Genomic DNA, 18,073 nt, shown 5'->3' with positions numbered 1-18,073 from the left:
ATAAAGGATCTATTTAACTGCTTGGCTTACAGTCTTGATATACCCATTCACCAAAAATTGGTTAAAGAACACAAAAATAGCTTTCTGGATCAGGCCAATGGCCCACCTAGTCCAGCACCCTGTTCTCAGACGTTTTAGTGTTCCAAGGTGCTATACTATGCATTTCTACTCAGAAGAAAATTCCATTCAATTCAATAGATTTACACAAAGTAAATGTGCACTGGATTGCACATACTGTACTTGCAGATAAACTGTGATACTTAGATAGCAGTGAAGCAGGAATAAACTTCCCTATGTGTAAACTACCTCTTAAATTTAGGACTTCATGAATGGAAGTGCCAACAAGAAGAAAGGTCTGTTGCTATAATGATTGTTAGGCAAACCAACTCTTTTGAAAACAAAACAAGACATAAGTTTCCTCATCTCTTTCATCTGCCTCTCTTCTCTTCCAAGCTGAAAGAAACAGTAGTGTATGGCATGGTATTGCTGAGATGCTTAACTGACCTCCTGCAGCTGCTTATCAGATGAGAGAGGGGGAGGGGCAAAGCACATGGTGGGGTAGTGGAAACACACTGGCAGGGGCAGTGGATTTGCTCCATTAGTGTGTTTGTACCCATACAGTTTATTTTCCTCTTCTCTTCCTATCTCTTTTTCCATTTTGTACTTTTATCCATTAGAGTGTTTGCCATTATTTTAAACCTGTGATGGCCAAACTTGGCCCTCCAGCTGTTTGGGGACTACAGTTCCCATCATCCCTGACCACTGGTCCTGTTAGCTAGGGATGAGGGGAGTTGTTGTAGTCCAAAAACAGCTGGAGGGCCAAGTTTGGCTATCACTGTTTTAAACTGTAAGCAGCTGTGAGTGCATTGGCAGAAAGGCAACATATAAATATTGTAAGCAAAAAAGCCAAATAAATAAATTATTTGGCACATTAATTCCTTAACACTATAATTTGCATTTATTGTTTTGATTAGATTAACTAGGTTTTATTTTGCTTGCACACTTTAAATAAACTCAACAAGGAAAATTCAACATTGCTTTCTTCTGTATAGATAGCATAATAGACTTGCACCTGTGTTTATATTCTTGTAACAATGCGCTCATACAGAGAGAGAGAGAGAGAGAAGCAAAATATACTTGAGTTTTGCAGCTTTTCAGATACCTCCCTTCTAAACACTATAAGCATGGAAATAGGCAAAAGTTGAAAGCTTGATTCTCAAGACCATGAAGCAATTAGACTAAACATGTAATGGGTGCTCTTTCCTAATGGTGAAGCTCCCATTGGTGGAGCGATGCCGAAAGGGCTCATCAGAACCCTGTTTCTCTCCTTCCATGCCAAATTATTCCAAACTTACCTAGCTTGCACCAAGAGGGGGTAGTGTAAAACAGGACCCTACAGGGATCACTGAATCCATGGCAAGGAGGATCATACACATACACCAGGCTTGAGTTCATTTAATTTCTCTTGGCCTCCCCAACTACAAGTGCATTTCAAGACTTGCAGACAGGCTGCTTAAATCCCGTCTGTCCCAGAAGATTTAAACAGCTTAACAGCATACAGGATCGCAGTCAAAATATTCTAGCTGCTGTTGCATATTGACCTTTCAGTCTTATATAGTGTACACTGCAGGCCCATGTACATTGTAACTGTGGGGGGGTGCAGAAGCAGGCGGCAAATGACAGCACACACACAATTACACTGGATTCAATTAGGCTGTAACTTCATTGATTACAATGCAAGAGGTTTAGGGTAGGCATTCGGCATGTATCCATGTGACCAACCAGCCTGCCTGCTGCATTGTTAATGAGCTGCATTTTAGCAGCTGAGGTTGACCACTGCTGGGGTTCACCACAGTGTGAACTACTTCTGCCGAACCTCCTCTGGCCACTGGGGGAGGGGCGCAATAGCCTGTCAGCACCTGAGTTGGGCTTCTGGACAGAAATCACCACCCTCCAAGGTCCCTTAGGGGGATCCACCGTTGGGCTGCGGCTAGGTGCCCTTCCTCTGTCCCTCCCTCCTAAGGATCCAGCCAAATGCTTCTTCAGCCATAGGAAAGTTTTGACAAAAGCCCACAGGAAATGATCAGTCTGCCTGTGGGTAAAATTTCCAGCCCATCCCCCCACCCCGTCCTGAATCCAGCAGCCAACAAATTGTCCATAGGAATGCACTCATTTTAAACAGTGTAAAAATCTGGAAAATGGAATCACAATTACAATAAATACAAGTAGAGGGTAGGTGGAAAGATTGGCTGGAAGCTGTGATGGTGGAAGCTGGGCAGGTCTGCCAGACTTTCAAAATCTTCACTTTGGTTTGCCCCAGAAGCTCTGCCCCCTGAGGACCCAGCAATGAAGCTCTCAGCCTCACCCACAGTCTCTGCTTTCGGTGTCGTTGCAAAGAGTGTAAAGCACCTTGCAACAGGCATGAGGTTCCAGATACGGCTCCCTTCTTCCCCAACAGCTGTGCTGGGCCCAACGACCATTCCCAGTTGCAATGTGGGATAGGTTTTGCAATAGGTGCAATAAGAAAACTGTTAATATTATTCCCAATAATAGAAGGTAAAGGTAAAAGGTAAAGGACCCCTAGATGGTTAAGTCCAGTCAAAGGCGACAGAAGATCAGTGTATGACAATAACTAAATATTAATACACTGTTAACTAAGCTAATAGACAACATGCAACATAAACTACAAGTAATATAGCTCTACACAAACACAATCTAGTAGTTATGGCATGAACTTGCCTTTCCTCCCACTAACAGGTGTATGATGTTTTTCCTCACAATCTTTATGGCAATAAAAACAGAGAGTGAAAATTAGTAATTACATAAGAGATGACACAGTGTTCTTCCCAAACCACCCAAGTGTTAATACACAGGAGCAAACACAATCCTCACGTATCATTTGCAATAATAATAACTGGGTAGTTACACACAGGGCTTCACACTTGTTCTACTAAAATCTTCTTAAATCCATGTAACCCAACAATTATATCAACAAAGGTAAATAATAATGAATTACAGGGTCCACAATCAAAACAATTATTTATGTGCAGGTAAGGGAAGTATCATGGGACGCGAGTGGCACTGTGGTCTAAACCACAGAGCCCAGGGCTTGCTGATCAAAAGGTCGGCGGTTCAAATCCCCGCAACAGGGTGAGCTCCCATTGCTCGGTCCCTGCTCCTGCCAACCTAGCAGTTTGAAAGAACGTCAAAGTGCAAGTAGATAAATAGGTACCGCTATAGCAGGAAGGTAAACGGTGTTTCCCTGTGCTGCTCTGGTTCGCCAGAAGCGGCTTAGTCATGCTGGCCACAGCTGTCTGTGGACAAACGCTGGCTCCCTTGGCCAGTAAAGCGAGATGAGCACCGCGACCCCAGAGTCGTCCACAACTGGACTTAATGGTCAGGGTCCCTTTACCTTTTAAAGGGAAGTATCAGGACTGTCTCTAGACCTCAGGCACCAGATGTCTATAGGGCCATTTTGATCCCTTCATTGCCCCTCCTCTTAGCCTTCCATTGCAGCTCATTCTCCTCATTCACCAACAATAAGCCTCACAAGCACAAAGCCTGATTAAATCACATTGTTGAATATGGACAGTGCTGGTGGGGGCAACAGAAAACCTTCCAATATCCTACCCACTAGGAAATTAGAAATAGGTCCATATTTTTCTAATTTCCAAAGCAACAGAGTTGGATTCAGAGTTGTGTGAAAAATTTCCCTCAAGAGTTGGGGAACGTTCTGGAATGGTGCATAATATAATATGAGCTGGGGATACACCTTATGAAAGGAAAGAGGTTTTTCAGGGGTAGCAGTGTGGAGAAGGTTAAGTCCTACTGCATGAGCAGCCTTCCATTTGCTATACTCTCTTCTCTTTTTATATTCCTTTAGAATGTCACTGTTTTTTGGGATGGTGTTAGAATGTTTTTTCCAGTCTATACAGTACTGGGCAAGATACTGGGTATAGGAGAACGTATTCCTAAAGCTTTGGAAGGTCAACTATAAGGATGCTGTTGCTCAGAGAGTCTCCTCTCCCCCACTAGCCATCTTCATCCCATTCATCCAATATTAACACCTTGATGATGCCCCTCATCACCTTTTTCTCAATTATAAAGTCAAAAACAGTATAACCTTTCCTTGTAAAGAAGATGCTCAAACACTATTTTGGTGCCCCTTTTCTTCATATTTTGCAGCTCTATAACATCCTTTTTGAGATGGGGTGAACAGAACTGTAGACAGTATTTCAAGTATGACTGCACTATTCATTTGGATAATATCATTCTGATACTTGCAGTAAAATTTTTGATCCTAAAGGCACAATAGTCAACCATCTAAGTCACCCACCAACTACAGATCAAACCATGCAAACTAGATAACAAAGTGTCACAGAAATACTTAGGGAGGAATAGCTCCAGATCAGGTCAAGTTCTGACAATTATCAAAGTTCTGGTGGCCCAACAGAGACTCAGTAAAGCTCTCATTTTCAGTGGCTTCCCAGAACTGCAAAAACAGAGGGGATTGGTTTGGTAAACATAAGCTAATGGGCTCATTCAACTTGATTCATCACTAGTTGGACCAATCTGCTCCAAATCCAAGTCACACTGCTGGAGAAGGCAAAAATCCAGAAAACCCAGAAAATATAATCTATATAACTTTTTCATAAAATTGCTTTAATAATGGTGTTAGAACTCTGGCTTAAAAGTTTCAGATGAATGAGACTGAAGGACATTTCAGCATTGGAGATATTTAGCCATCTATGCAGTAAATAAGACCGCTTCTTAAGAAAACATCCCTCGATTCTGAGAACCTAAGTAATTGCCAGCCAGTTGTCAATCTCCCTTCTGAGGGGCAAGGTCTTGAGTGGGTGGTTGCTGAACAGATCCAGGCACTCTTGGAAGAGACTGATTTCCTAGACCCATTTTAATCAGGATTTTGGCCTGACTTTGGCACAGAAACTTCCTTGGTCACTTTATATGATGACCCTTGGCAGGAAAGAGACAGGGGCAAAGGGCAGCTCTATTTCTCCTTTGCTTCTACAGGAATGGCAGTGGGTGTGCTAGATGTCTTGCCTCGGTAATGGACTGGATGAGAGCCGACAAACTGAAGCTCAATTCAGATAGGACAGAGGCACTATCAGTGATAGTTCCCTAGACCGGATAGCTGGGAGACTGCCTGTTCTTGAGGGTGTTACACTCCCTCTTAAGGAGCAGGCACGTAGCTTGGGGGTGCTACTGAATCCATTACTACATGTATTGTGGCCTCAGTGGTGCAGAGTGCCTTCTGTCAGCTTTGACTGGTGGCCAAGCTACACCCCTACCTGGACTGGGATAGCACTGTAGTAATATTCAATGGCAGGTACCAGGCCAACAATAAAACTGCTAAATACTACTAAACATATTTAGTGTTAATGATGTGCTTGGTGCTGAAATACAACATACATACAACATGCAAACTAATGCATGTTCATTGTATATTATGTGCATAGTATTATGAGACAAAGTTAATTTAGGGTTTGTTCTTTCTGAGCAGCAACTTCCATGTCACATGACAAACTCCTTTTCAAATACAGGAATATTTCAAAGGGATTTTTGTGATAAGACAACATATGTTCAGAGTAAAAACCGTTCCACTGAGATAATTCAAGCATGTTGTGTAAGTCTAAGTGGATTTTTGGAACATGGTGAATGTATATATATAATATATACAATGTCATTTAGTTAATATGACTTTACCATGGTCCAGATATCAGGGCACAGTTCTCACAAAAAGTAATTTCGTACCAGGACTACTTCCCATTGTTAAGTAGTCTGCATTTTGAACAACAATGAACTTTATTACCTTCAATCAGACATATCTATATTTTCATCTGATACTTAACGTTCAACTGTTACAATTGTTTTCAAAACACAAAAGACAACACAAACTGGGATGATGATCTCTGAACAAACAGTCTACTATTTCAATAAATTAAATTTTCAAAGTCCAATATACAAAGAAAATGAAAAATCGCATGACAAGGAAAAATTGACTCTCTGTGACTGGTGCTGGTGTATTTAGTGAGTGCTTCGTAACACAGTTGTGGATACCAAAAAGGTTACATCAAAACTGATGTGTTTAAATTCTGTTATGTTGTTTTCTTTCTTCATCCCACTGTGTCAGGTTGTTTTTGACTGCTTATCCCTACATATGAGCATGTGTATGTGTAAATTCAGTCTTAGGCTACAATCCTAACCCACCTACCTGGGAGTAAGCCCTATTAAATTCAATAGGATTTACTTCTGGGTAGACATGGTTAGGATTGCACTGTAACTATTTGTTATTCTATTTAACTATGAACCTGCTATATGATCCTTGATTCCAAAGGGTACTGTTATGTATCTAAATAATGTACTCTAACAGAGTTGAATAAGTTAAGCTGTTGAATAGTGCCATAGCTCTGTTGCTATTTATATAAAGCTAAGTTACAAAAGGTGCAGTGGATGTTGGTACATGCCTCACTAATGTAAAATATTTTAGAGTCAAGGTAAAATCTATACAATTCAGTAGCATCAATTGCAGCAGTCTCTCCCCCCCCCCCCTAGAAAGCCTCCCATGGAATAAAAAGGCTTATAGCACAAAACAAACCCTCCTTTCTGTTCAGACCTTCTACTTGCCTCCACTGTCTGGGGGAAATTAAAGTAAAACAGAAAAGGGAACCAAAGCATGGGATTAAAAAAAACCCCACAAACCCCATAAAGTATACAAAAGGCATAAAACGGATCTTCATTTGGAGGCAGCGGAAGCAGTGCTCATCTGGGCAATTAAACAGAATTTTGTAGGAATATCTGATAAGTCTAATTGTAAATGCTGAAAGTGTATTATATATTCATGTCCTATAAGCATAAAAATGCTCCCTCCCAAAATTTGAACAGGACTCAAACGGTGGAAAGCATGATTCAACCAAACATAATTGAGGCATACGTGAGACTTAAACAATTAAAATTAGCTGTTGCCAGGATCTGACAGTCTATCACACCCAAGAAGAAACTGCTTAGTAGCCAAGTTTCTCCATCAATCAGGCCTCAAAATTTGACCAGATGCCTGATACAGCATAGAAATTTTAGATTTGAGAGGCAGTGTCAAGCCATTCATAGATGGCAAACTGCTTATAATGTGGGTCTTTTTCACACAAGAGTAACCTCTGTGGGCAGATGCAGCATGACCCATTTGGCTTGCAATACAAACACCCATCACTCTTCTTTCTCCAACAGCCACCAATAAACATCTCCCCACAAGCCTCTGGGGGGAAGGGGGAAACTACATGAGTAGAAATGAACATATGACCATAATATGAAGCATAAACTAAATGTCCATCCATAATGGTGAGCCACCATTTTGTGTTTAATCATTTTAGGACTGGCATCATAGAGGTACCTCCACATTTCATCCTTTATATTTGTCCAGATTGCTTTAATTATCCTTATTTACGAAGAATGTACATATGGGTATTGTGTCACATTTTATGGTCCTGCATTAGCCGATATTCCTATGAAATGAATGGGATTAACAAACACTTGCAACCTTTTAGGATGGTGCAGTTTATTATATGTTCATCGTTAGAAGACTTTACAGGTTATGTTCTAACTTATATTTTGATTGCAATGAAGGTAGGATGAATCATGATCCACGTATTAATTCTATAGTTGTGATGACAATTATAGAAATCAATACTGTACAGAGTTTTAAAAGCTATTGAAACAAGTAATGGGCAATATAGAACACATCTCTTGCCAAAAACCAGTTCAAAACCTTAGAGGCAAAGGTTTCCATTCAACGCTATTACTTTTATATTTAGCAACAACATCTCTGAACTTTAAAAAGCTCACTTACTTCTCTCCAGTGTTCCCTTGGGTGGGAGTTGTGGCAATTGTCTACCCCTGCGTCCTGCTACTGGAGTACCTGATGGGCTTGTTTGGACAGACCCCGTACGAGCATGTGACCTACAGGACACAGCAAAAGAAACCATTAACAGTGAGATAGAGTTGTTCCTAGGTGTCTGAAAAACAAATAAATGAGGAATGGTTTTTGTACAAGTTGAACCTTTGTTAGCTGTGGCAGCTCGGCCCTATGCGTTTTAGAAGGCATAGTTATTGCTAAAAGGAAGGTTCATCTGAGGAAAAAGCCAAAATTATGCAAAAGGATGATACATGTAATGTTTAAGGAATTGCATCTGCAAATTGTCTATGAAAATGTATGTAGATATATATATATGCACACAGATGCAATAACACATACAGAAAGAGATACACATAAAATTGTGTGTATGTATATGTTCTATATTTTAAAGTCCAGCAGAAAGATACGTATGGTTTCAGAATTCAGTTAACATATTGAATCAGTGTTTTATTCAGCTATGAATATAAGGCAAGCAATAAGGCAGATGTACATTTCAGTGACTGAAATGGAGTAATATGGTTGCTCTTAATCATCCTAATTCACCACTAAAAGACAAAGAATCATAATAGTTTGCTAGAAAGTAATTTCTGTGGACACAATCAGCTCCACACATTTCTATGCTATGTCCACTGTACTTTTTGTCAAAACAGTTTACTTATTTCAATACTGTTTGATCAGAAATACATTACTTAGACAGGAACAATGCAGGACATGCACACAGCAAATCAGAGAAAACAGCGGTTAAAATCGTACATACAATTAATACAATCAAATTTAAGAAACTGTTTTTTGAAAGAAAAAAAAAGTTTCATTTGATGTTATGGTGATAATTCCATAAGCGATGTCAGATGACCACATACAATTTCTCATTCTGTAAGAGAAATACATGGCAGTTATGAGGTGCACATGGTGTGAGAAATCACCCAGGATTCCTGATAAATGAGAAATCACAAAAACAAATGTAATTATTTATGTCATTAATCATTGTTAGTAAACAAATTAGAATGGCAGCCACACCATTATATCCCCTGTGGAATATAAATAGTGTGTTGGCGTTGGCAGGGTTAGTATCTACGGCTACTGGTGATCAGTCAATGATGAAAGGCAATACCATTGAGCTTTGGGGAAAATAAAAAGTGAGCTAGTGGGGCAGGATTAGTCTGATTGGGTTGTCTGTTTCACCTCGATAAGGCAGGTGAGGGAGGGGCAGATCTTCCCGTCATTAATGAAGGCATCGATCTCATGAGATTTGAGTCGGGACGCTCAGTGGATCGAGAGCGGGGGCTGGGCCGCTCTACCACAGGACGCTGTTCTGTTGATCTGGATCTTTGATATGGTAGTCTAGGTCCCCAATTCCTGTAATGTTAGTCAAAAAGCATCTCAATTGACCTTTATCTATAGTTACGCATTATGCCGCATCATACTGGGTTCGGAGATGATCAACATTATGTACATTTCTAACAGCTTTTTCGTTCTTTGTTTTAGTTAGCTTCCTGATAACATAGAAGACGTATGAAGGGAGTTTGTCCCTTTATTAATAATTTGGTATATGAAAACATTTTAAATGGGTTATAATGTCATAATCTGCAGCTTGTGTACTAAGATATCCTGCATTAGAATGAGTCATTTACTGTTTTGTGAAGACTCTCTGAATTAAGAATAAAAACCATTGGCTTGACTAAAATAGGAAGCCAAGTTAATATTTTTAAAAGTAAGGTCATAACTTGCACTCTCAGTCAGTAAGGTTGTCATTAACGTCAGTACACTTGATTAGGATAACTAAATATGAGTAAAAGACTTCAGGATCTTGATATTTTCATTAATAATGTTTTCCGTTCAAAAGATGCTGGTGTCAACCAATAGGCTTAACTTTATTCAAGGAAAGTTGCTGGTTTTTTCCTCTTTTTTAAAGCAGATGAAAATTATCTGCTACTGAATATGACCTATGCAGGAATACTAGTTGCACTTCTGAGGGAAAAATATAGATCACATCAAATGGTTAGTATATCAGCATAATGAAAGAATACCTAAAAAGTTTTCAAACAAAAAGTTTTCAAATAAAGTTATTCAGAAATGTGATCACACAAAACCATTTTTTAGGGTTGTAGGCTTTCAATGAGGTACTAAATAAATGCCCCACAGACAGGTTCAGAATAATACCATCCTCCAATAGCCTTAATCTAAAGCACGTAACAAGCAGATACTGTACACTGGAACACATGATCAGCAGGAGATACTAACTATCAGGGAAGTATCACAGCTGGCCTCAGACAAACTCACAAAGATTACCTCATGTTTTCTTCTGGATCTATATATTCACTTTCTGAACAGGAAGCTTGATCTGCCAATACATCCACTGTTTCACTTCTTTAATGTCAAGGATAAACAAAAAAAGGTCACCTTAGCTAATGCTGCATTTACGGGGAAGCAATGAAGTGTCAAGTCTATAACTACAGGTCTTGATGGGGGGGGAGGTTTCCCCTTAAAAAATCTTTTATGTAAAATTTACTTAAGGGCCGCTTGTCATTTTACCACCACAGTGTGGGAGTTTCTGCAATTTCTCCCTTCTTGTATCAAGAAGACAATGTCAGAAGCCCCAAGACCATAGGAGAGAATCTGTGGTTCCTTTCCACATCAGTGCAGTTTCCAGGAGGAGCTCTTATGAAGTCTCCTCTTGTGTATTCTGGGACTTCTGGTGTCATTCTCATGGCACCAAAAGCAATTGCACTGCAGCAGCTCCAACACTGGAAAGGTAATGCAAGAAGACCCCCCCCCCCAGCCAAAGGCTTTCTTTTTCCATCTACAGGACACTAAAAGTGATGGTCTAAGAAGAGCGAGACCTTTTTAAAGACACATTTTACTAAGGTACTCCATATATGAAAGAGATAATGCTCCTGAGGGCAGGATTCATAAAAGGATCTGTGAAGATATAGATTCTATGTTCTCTAATGCAGCCAACTTTTCCTGAGTCATTTATGGGTACATTATCAATCAATACACTTCACACTAGTTCAATATCCAACCTATAGCTCTTGAATAGCTCTCTGAATTATAAAACTCTTTATACCTTTCAGTGGAACATCCTTGCCTTGTCACATGTTAAGCTTTTCAAGCACATATGATTAATTTTAAGTCATTCTAATGATATTCAGTCACACAACTAGTATTTCTTTCTTTAATTGCTGAAAGCTATGTAAAAATAAAAGTAGATTGCAATCACAATGAAAAGTAATACCCAATATGTTTTCAAACTCTTTTTGCATTACAGACAAGTGTTTGCCATCCCACTATTTGAATAATAATTACTTCAACATCAATCTTTACTGGAAAGAACCCTCACTCTATTTTTTTGTCAACTTGTGAGAGATCCAAGTACCGGTACATTATTTCCCTGTACACTGACTAGAGCTGAGTTTCTTAACCCAGCAGGTACATTCTGCATAGTTTTACTAGGCCAAATGTCATCATGAACTTGGAATTTACAAATCCACCAGACATATCAGAACTAGAACTTAAATTACATTAGTTAAGATGTAACCTGACAAGCTAAAACGATCTATTTGTGTCACACTGCAATAATCTTGTCTAAACAAAATCTTTATGTACATCCTAAGGTGATTAGATTCACATAACTTTTAAAAAATAAGTAGAAAATGAATCTTGCACATCAAAGTTATGTATAATTAAGGGAACTCCATTAACACAGAAAGTTTTAAAATTATATATATTGCTACAATGAGCAAATTAGGAAACATGATGATGCATGAGCACAGACAATTCATTGCTTCCTAGGCCAGGTGCTATCTGCTTTGTTAGACACAGTATTTGGTTTTCTGTCCATAGTACATGACAAGTAATGGCAGCAGCCAGGGCTAAAACAATGAAGCCACTTAAAGCAATGAATGTGTCAGTGACAAAGAAATGAAAACACAAAAATGCAGCATGAAAATGGTGCATTTTAATGACCATTTAAGGCTTCCTCTACTTCTAGAGACACTGATTGCACTGCAACAGGAATACAAACAAACAAATACCTAAGAGTAACAAGTGCAAGGCTATTCTAGCTACTTTTTACTGGAAGTACCTGTCCGTATCTGTGGAAGGCTGTTGGATCTCAATCCTTGGACATGCTATTCTTCTACTAGCTATTGGAAATTTGCTGTTTGGTCACAGACACAATATCCTTTGTTAGCACACCATCTTTAACCACTGATACACACAAACAACTCATATTTCTATTTTTTAAGCAAGGTAAAACACCAGTATTAAGCTATCAACAAAGAAATTTTAAAAGAATTACATACTGAGTAACTGAGATTTCATTTTAAAGCGGACCACAGTCACTAATAGTGCATAATATAATCATAAAATTCCTATGTACTAACATTATAAAATTAAGCCATCATATATGTAATATTAGCAAAAGTATGCTCAGATATACTGAATATAGAATTGAGATAATAAAATAATGTCTTAAAGAGACCATATATGACGAATGTATGCTATGGCAAACCAGAAAAAGTGAATCTGTCTGCATAAGATTTCATTTTCACCATTATGTACTTGTGATGGCTTCTAAGCAGTATATCCCAAAAGTATATGATATTAGTAAATAGTTTTTCCAAAATATCTATCACAGCAAGCTATTTGTGAAAATTCCTAATTTCAAAAGTATTTCTAAAAGCTATAAGAAGTATTTTCTCCATATTTTCTTCCCTTGAAGTTAAAACTCCAACATAAACTCTGTTAAATCCAAACAGCTAATTAAATAGGCAGGAAAAATGTGGTTTAATTTTAGGAGTGTTTTAAAAATACATAAAGTGGTTCCTAGATTAGTTTTAACAAATTTTCCACCATTTGCTTCAAGGCTGCCTATAAGCAAAGTCAGAAATTAAAAATGAACAGATTTATGCATCCAGTCTCTATGTAAGGCAGAGAATATGATTCTTTTCTTTCCTAGTATCCTACCTCTGCACTGTTTCTGGACATTTTATATGCTATATGATATGTAGCATTTTGACTTTTTTTTTAATCATCTATTACAGAATGCTCCAGTCTCAACACAAGTAGTAAAAGACAGTCCTATTTCTTCCCAAATATATTTAATTTTCCTTATTTCTCATTCACCTGCTACTGCCAGTTAAGTAAAGTATAAAATAACTTATAGGCCCAATAATGAACCTCACTGGGTTGTAAGCTTGGGCAGTGTGTATGAAGGTCCTGGGCTGCCCAGACAACAAGACCCCTCTCTCGGCCTCACTGATGCAATATGTTTGGCACCAGCTTGGCTGCAGGAGTTGCCAGGAGGCGGCATACAAGGCACCAACCAACTGTCTTAGGAGCTCCGCTCTGGATTTTCTGTGCAGCGTTTACTCCTTAGCCTCTTCTTCTCCTGAAGATATTCCGCAAGGCAGCAGGGATTTAGGAACGGAGTTTTACTTCTCCTAGATGGGCTACCTTCCCAGGTTGATGAGCCCCATCTACTGCTCACTTCCCTCTACAGCATGTGCAGAAACTCTTCCTGACGGTTGGAACCACTATTGGTCTCATCCGCTCAATCTGCCAGAGCCTGTCTTTGCGTGCAAAGGAAGCTCCTAACTCACCAAGGATTAGAGACCCATTTGTTACTCTCACCTGGTTTGGCTGGCCAGCTGAAACCATTCACTGTCTTATGCTGACAGTTTCTATGAGCCACAGGCAAGTGCAGGGTAGGGACCAAAGGTGGACAAACTACCACAGAAGGAGCACGATGTGTCCCCACCAGTGGTATTCCCACCCCCCTAACACCTCATATATCACATTGAACAATGTTGGTTTCATCGTTAAGGTATGTATCATAATATTTGGAAAGAAAATGATGTAGCCAAGTGCCATGAAAAGAAACTACAACAAAAAACTCAAAAATATCCAGTTATTCTAGCTGCATCAAATGCTGTTCACACTATCTAGGGATGCATGAAATGAGACCCACTAAACAATATCTATTGCTTCTTCAATTTTCCTGTTCCCCGAGCAATATATCTGCATGGCAAATTTGTCTGGCAGAACAAAATTAAAAAAGGATCTTAACTTCTCTTGATTTTTTTTTGATATTTTTTTTTTGGGTGGAGCAGTTTGCAAACACCTGCCAGAGTGGACTGTCAACATGTTAGTGTGCAGATCCTTTATTCATTTTTCTCTCTACTGAAACACAGAAATGGGCTACTATATAAGCTTCTGGTGGCCTATAAATGAGTGGCATAAAGTTTGGAACTATTCAGAAGTTTACCAATAATGAAAAAAATCAAAAAAACACCAGGGAGGAAAGGTAAATTATAGCACCACTACAACATAAATTGCAACAAAAGGCTGTTCACAATTCACAACTTCCTTCTTGGTATGAGAGCCTTTATCATACAGAGCAGAGGCATTTGGGTTTCCAACAGACTGCTGTTAATCAGAACATTCCAAAGTTTTCTGCTGTTGATTGACCACTATCAGCTGACACTACAATCAACACACGTAACTGGAGATGGACAGTGTTTCACCTGAAGAGCTCCTACTATGCTGCTTCATCATTTTCACTGCCTCCAAACTGTGTCATCTGTCTTCTATGAAACTTTTTCCAATTAAAAACCCAGATTCATATAAATATTTGAAGCATATTTGCTATTCTCTCTCTTCCCATGATGAGGTTGAAACTAACTCTGGAAATAAGGGATACAATGTGCCTTATTAATTAATTTAAATGTAGTGTCAGTGCACAGGTAATTTTGGATTAAAAATGAACAGAACATACTCTACAAAAGAGGTTCAGATACAGGGACACAACGTGTACATATGCTTGTGTATGGAAACCTGCTCAAAGAAAACAGGTTTGCTTACCTGTAACTGTTGTTCTTTGAGAAAGATCTACATACAATTAAACAAACTATGCGTGTGATGCAACATGGAAAGAAGAAGAAAATGGACATGTCATATTAAAACCTAACCCTCTTAGGTCTAGTGAAAAAAATGACACTTAATCAGGTGTGAAACCCATTAATAAAATAACACTACATTTAAATTATGAGTACATGTCTTTAATCATAGAAGTGTAACACTGCACTCTTTACTTACCCATAGTTTTCAGCTGAACCATTGACTACATGATCTGCCCATGAACTTGCACCATTGTAATACCTTTGCAATGCAGTTAAAATAAAGACATGTTATAAAGATGAAGCTATTTACATATCAAAACTTTTCATGAAAACATATTTTTGACTGACTAATCTGGTAATTATTTCCAGTGTTTTCTGTATATCTCTTTCAATGAATGGATGTATATGTATGTTCCCCCTTAACATACTGGTACATTGAATCACTGTCAGCCCATTTGACCTATTATCTTCTAATATTCAGTCTATGGTTTGTTTGTTGGTTTTCTGTGTTATATTGTTTTGATAAGAGTTGTGTTTTATGGAATATATTCAAAGAACCCTTTTTCTTTTTACAGTTAAAATATGTATAACCAAACAGCCATTCCAATATTAAATATATGCACCAGACCATATATCTGTATCACTGGCATGATAGTAATGTGAAACTGAGAGCCACTTCATACTCTATGGGGCAGCAAATTATTCTGCCAACTTCTACGCATGTAGAAGGAAGCCATGGCCAATCCTGGTTTGTATGCCACATGTAACTATGGGGTACATACAGATGTGCTGGCAGCAACAGTAGTGTATAAATGCTTTGCATATATCCATGAAACACATAATAATACATTGCATTTACTGATGGCATAATAATGTGTATTCTTTAGCCTAACCATACACACATTGTGAGTAACAAATATTTCAACTGGGGCAATTAAAAATATATAACAGTATGTGAATACTGTTTGCAAGAATAGTGCGTTTTATAAAATATAGTGGAATTTTTGGGGTCATATTCAACTAAGTTATATTCACAATAGGCCCAGTGAAATTAATGGACCTAACCAAGTTATGTTCATCAGTGTAACTTATGCAGCATGTCAGCAACCAAACGACTTACTCAAAATTGTAAAATTTTCATAAGATGGGGAAAATATGGAAATAAAGCAATGAAAAGATATGACAATAGATGTGCTTTGCTAATGTCTACCAACGGCATATTACTTTTACAGAAATAAGTAGGTTGACTTATAAAATCAGAACCATGTGCTTTCATGAAAATAAAATTCAAGAATGAATTTAAAACAAGATATAATGGATCTTTAAATATGTGTGTCTGTGTGTGTGAGAGAGAGAATATGTACTTTTATGTTAGCAGATAATAGGAGAAATCCTCAAAAGTATTCAGAAATAAACCCCCGCCTTTTTTTTTTACCATGTCCATGATCATAAGCACTTTGGGTGTAGGGAAATATTTATTTTGGTTCAGGAATTGCATAAGGTGTGATGTTTAATAATAACAGCAAAAAATCAGAATAATGCTACTATTATGCAATTAGCCAAATCATATAATAATTACTCAAATGTACAGATACAGAATTCTCTCACAACAGTGAAACAGCATCCATATACAGGTAGCAATATATGCTATTGGGGTGGGGGAACATCCTTAGCATCTTTAGCAGTGGCTAAGACTATCAAGGCTTGCAAAACTACTTAGCAGGCAGCTGAGAAAGTGACCTGTTTCTAATATTAGTGCATTAGTCTCAACTACCCATAAGCTCTCATCAACCAAACTGATACAAATATTAGAACAGGCATGGTTGGAGGTAACCTTCAAGGAATAATAAGCAGCTCATCTGCCTCCTGTCAATCCAACCAACTATCCTGGAATTGGCTGAACAGCCAGCTGACCATCAGTGCTTCAGTGCCCTGCCCTTTCACAGTACTTGTGCAGCACCGATTAAGTCTTAGACTGGGAGAAGCCTATGTTTAAAGAGAAGTTTCACAGACTGGTAGCATCACTACACATACTTAACTCCAGTGTACGCATAGATCACCCCTATGCAGAGGTCACTGTTATCTCCTGTTTCTGCAAAATCTCACTTTTGCAGCTATGCATGCAATGCAGAAGCACAGAGCTTTGGATTGATTCCCAATCCCAATGCCTACATATCTCCACCCCCTGCAAATAAGAAGATGCTTAGTAGGGATATCCAGAAAAAACCCCAGAGATTTGTGACATTGTTACTTGTGGGGGGGGGGGAAGGTATGGGCATAAGAGAAAAGTAACAGTGTTAAGAAGAAATTGGCTGCAGTGCACACATTCTACCAGTAAATATCTTCTAGGTGAAAAAGTACTGTGCGGCTCATGCAATACTAAACTACTCACTGCTAGTTCAAGCCTTTTATAACAGATCACTTGGAATAATATATTGCACAAAGAACACAAGTATCACAATTCTTAGCTATTTCAAAATTCTACAGCAGGGGTGCTCAGAAAATGCTTTAATACAGATTCTTATCTACATCTACTATATGAATCAAAATACCTTTCAGGAGTAGGGGAAATATCAGTGTCATCATAATATGTTATAGGCACTCTTCCCTCCTTTCTATTCCTCCTGAACATAAAATAAACAGCAAAGATATTTCAGACATTTTTGAATTGCCTTAGGTGCTCTATGCTTTTTCTTGCTTTATCACAAAAGATAATGACCATTATGTAATGTTCATCCAACCCTTTTCCTGCTGCATGAGGCAGTCTAGCAAACATCAAAGATACCTAAAGGGGGAAATGTACAATAAAAAGAACAAGTACTGTGCTGAAAACAGCAATTTCCTCTTCTCCTCTGTTTCATCTAATTTAAATTTTAATCTAATTTAAATTATCATATATTCTGATGTCATTAATAAAGCTCACATGACAACTTCCTCAAAGGTTCAAAGTATAACTGAGTCTAATATTCATTTTTCTACCATTTGCAGATGAGTGTGAAATGAAACCACCTCTGACATTTTTCGGAGGGAGGTGAAGAGAGAAGAAATCCCCCCAAAAAAAATTTCATGGAGAGGTGCTGCTACTTACATTACTTAACCATGTAATGTGCCTGAGGATTTAAATGAAACCTTGGGAGTGATGCAATGCAACAAGATGTCACTCTCAAAACATTCCAGGAAACATGAATGGTGGCAGAATGCAGAGAGATCTTCATGCTGCAGCCACTTTGTAAGCTGCAAACCT

The 18,073-nt window shown here is 38.4% G+C and overlaps 1 protein-coding gene across 24 annotated transcripts in view; it reads right to left on the bottom strand.

Moving 5' to 3' along the window:
• RIMS2 (regulating synaptic membrane exocytosis 2) overlaps positions 1-18,073 on the bottom strand; it is a 349,417-nt gene that overhangs the window by 102,473 nt on the left and 228,871 nt on the right. For 12 of the 24 annotated variants that reach the window (XM_081204294.1, XM_081204295.1, XM_081204290.1 and 9 more), the window contains 2 exons: positions 9,110-9,283; positions 7,862-7,971 (listed from right to left, as the gene is read on the bottom strand). In XM_081204294.1, the coding sequence (XP_081060420.1) occupies positions 7,862-7,971; positions 9,110-9,283 (284 nt within the window). Of the gene's footprint in view, positions 1-2,739; positions 2,782-7,861; positions 7,972-9,109; positions 9,284-10,216; positions 10,295-12,011; positions 12,087-15,025; positions 15,089-17,381; positions 17,454-18,073 lie in introns of all 24 variants that reach the window. The other 12 variants (XM_081204271.1, XM_081204282.1, XM_081204289.1 and 9 more) reach the window with 6 other exon arrangements.

Source organism: Podarcis bocagei, assembly GCF_964188305.1.
Source record: "Podarcis bocagei genome assembly, chromosome: 8".
In the NCBI taxonomy this organism is placed as follows: Eukaryota; Metazoa; Chordata; class Lepidosauria; order Squamata; family Lacertidae; genus Podarcis; species Podarcis bocagei.
The sequence above is the reverse complement of the archived record's forward strand: the minus strand, read 5'-3'. Positions and strand labels throughout refer to the sequence as shown.